The 2,500-nt window shown below is 47.7% G+C and overlaps 2 protein-coding genes across 2 annotated transcripts in view; one reads left to right on the top strand and one right to left on the bottom strand.

The window, feature by feature from the left end:
- Window positions 1–1,146, bottom strand: part of LOC126578079 (tumor protein D54) — a 9,632-nt gene extending 8,486 nt beyond the window's left edge. The window contains exon 1 of the mRNA XM_050240289.1: window positions 940–1,146. Within this exon, the coding sequence (XP_050096246.1) occupies window positions 940–955 (16 nt within the window). The 5' untranslated portion in view covers window positions 956–1,146. The remainder of the gene's footprint in view (window positions 1–939) is intronic.
- A 349-nt stretch (window positions 1,147–1,495) lies between these two features.
- Window positions 1,496–2,500, top strand: part of LOC126574872 (monocyte to macrophage differentiation factor) — a 6,224-nt gene continuing 5,219 nt past the window's right edge. Inside the window, exon 1 of the mRNA XM_050235278.1 lies at window positions 1,496–1,632. The gene's annotated coding sequence lies outside the window, so the exon portion shown is untranslated. The remainder of the gene's footprint in view (window positions 1,633–2,500) is intronic.

The raw sequence follows: 2,500 nt of genomic DNA, 5'->3' as shown, positions 1-2,500 counted from the left end.
AATCCGGCCACTGAGGTTCCTTTTTTCTTTCATTTACAAAATGTAATTTGAAAAAAGGGATTTCAAAGTGGATTAGCTGCATGTCAGCTTGAAATGATCCACAGTAGGCGTTCACGGATTGCAACGACTGTGGAGCCAGCGAACGACTCACATGGCCCACAAGATGTTTGCACAATTAGATCCGTCCGTTAAACACATCTTAACAGGACGCTTATCAGCATCCCCCTCACCGCCCAGCGTGGCTCCCATCACTCGCTCGCACACGATAGGGGTGTTAAATTGTTCGCCGTAAGGCGTAAAGTGTTTCCAAATCTTCCGTCGAAGCAAAACCAACTCAAATCCCCCTGGATCTGGATCTGGATCTGTTTCTCCGAGAATCGCATCGTTTGATAAATACCCTTCACACGGTTCTTTGCTACATAATAGAGGATTACTCCCAAGTCAGGGGACGAGTACGTGATAAAGTTGCTTCAATGACTCATCGCCGTTACACCGATAACGATTGGCAGCTGGCCAAAGGAGGAGATTGAGGTGGTGGTACAACAAAGTGGGTGATAGTTCACACAATGGTATCATTTCTTGTGGAAAATGACTGTACCGAGCGGAAATGCGGCCACGGGGACGTTACAGTAGTTTAATTTGATTAAAAATTGATGGAGCAGATTAGCGTACCACCATCAACCCACCCGCAACCGAACCCGTTCGTTCGTATCGCAGGAGGAAAACAAAGAAAAATCGTTCGCCGTTTCATGGGCGAACAAGAATTTCCCCCCTAACCGATGGCCGATTGGGTTCTGATTCCGGTTCTGGTACACGCACTGGCTCTGCTGGCAATGTTGCGATGTTGGAAAGAAGACAACAGAGACCTGTTCTCTTCTGTCCGGGAGAAACGTTTTGGACCGGTAGTGGAAAGCGCTCGGCCCACCAGATCATACTTACATGCTGTTTCCTCCATTTTACTGAAACTGATGAGGAGTGCAGGCGCGTAAAGGAAACCTACGAACTTTTATCACCCAGATGCAGATAAACAGCACAAAAAATCCTTTAATCTAGTTCGGAATACCGTAAAGTGTTCTTTTCTCCGAGAAGGATGCACAATTCCTGCGTGGCGCAATGAGGCAAGAGCGAAAGCGAGAAGGCGAGGCACACACACGGTTCGTTCCCACGCACGCACGCACGCAACGCAGACACAAACGGTAAGGATCAAGTGTCCTATCCCCCCACCCAAAGTGTCAGATTGGAGTATGGCGTATAAACGATGGCGCACAATGGGCGCGGTTACTTTTATTAGTTTACTTAAATAACTACGCGCTGCAGCGCATCTCTCGGTAACAAAAAGAATTGCCTTTCAACCTAAATTGTGTTTAATTCAATACACGATCATCAAAAGAGCAACAGTGCCCAATTCCAAATTATGTTTGCTTCTAATTTTGAACAACGCAGTAATCGTTGCGTACGATTCCAGTACAATACCTCACCCACTGTGCCGCGGTCTCTAGCGTTTCTGCAGATTCTTGGCGCGTGCTGCTCTGCTCCTATTGTTTTCCTATTGGTCTTGGCCCGAGTGGTTGCTGTGGGTGCAATGAAACATTGATTGCCGAAGGAGAAGCTGAGGAAAAATCTGCGTTTCTGGTGAGAATTTGTGAATCAAAAGAACGGAGTGTGAGGGTGTTTGGTTGGTGCATAATCTTCGTGAGTCGCCCCCGTCGTTAATTATCTTCTTTTTGCCTGAAGACACGCGATTTCTGAAATCCAACTGGAACGCGCACTGGAATGTGAATATTATCATTATTTGTGTAGAGTGTGACTCGTGGTTCGAACCCAATAATCGAAGTGTGATAAAACTGTGGTTGGTGGCGTTCCCCTTTCAGCAAGGACGTTCGATTATTTCGTAAAACTTGGGTACCGTTTGGTGTTGCAGCTGCATTTTTCCATTCCAAGCCGTGTGGCCGAAAGCAGAAATCGTTCTTTCGTGCGCTAGCGATGGGGTTGGAGCTGTTGTAATCGTAATTGAGTAATTGCCGCCCGTAGACGGTGTCCGCACTGTGAGTCTGCATCACGCAAGACCATCGTATCGAACACATTAGTGAATGCTGGAATGGAAGGGGGAAACGAGATGCACATGCTATGCGCTGCTGCTGTTCGTGTTGTTGTTGTTGCTGGTGCTGCTGCTGCAAGTTATGCAGCAGTTTATGTTGCGCCATCCACCAGGTGCAAGAGAACACCTGTGATAAGCACGTGCTCGTTGATCCAGCGACAAACGCCCATAAACGCATTAACACACATCGCGATATCACATGTGGTTTAATTTGTTCCTTCCACCGTTCTAGCGATTTGTCTTCTGAACGGTGTTATCTCGCCACCGACGACGAAAGACGCGAAATGAAACCGCGGAGACCTGTTGCCACACCTGCTGTATCGTCTGTCCTGCGGTAGCCGAATCTTGGGCCCGCCGGTCCGCTTTCGTGCCATAATCCAATTCACAAAAGGTCCTCGTTAA

The sequence above is a fragment of the Anopheles aquasalis genome, chromosome 3 (genome assembly GCF_943734665.1).
Source record: "Anopheles aquasalis chromosome 3, idAnoAquaMG_Q_19, whole genome shotgun sequence".
Classification (NCBI taxonomy): Eukaryota; Metazoa; Arthropoda; class Insecta; order Diptera; family Culicidae; genus Anopheles; species Anopheles aquasalis.
This window is presented reverse-complemented; position numbering and strand designations above follow the sequence as displayed.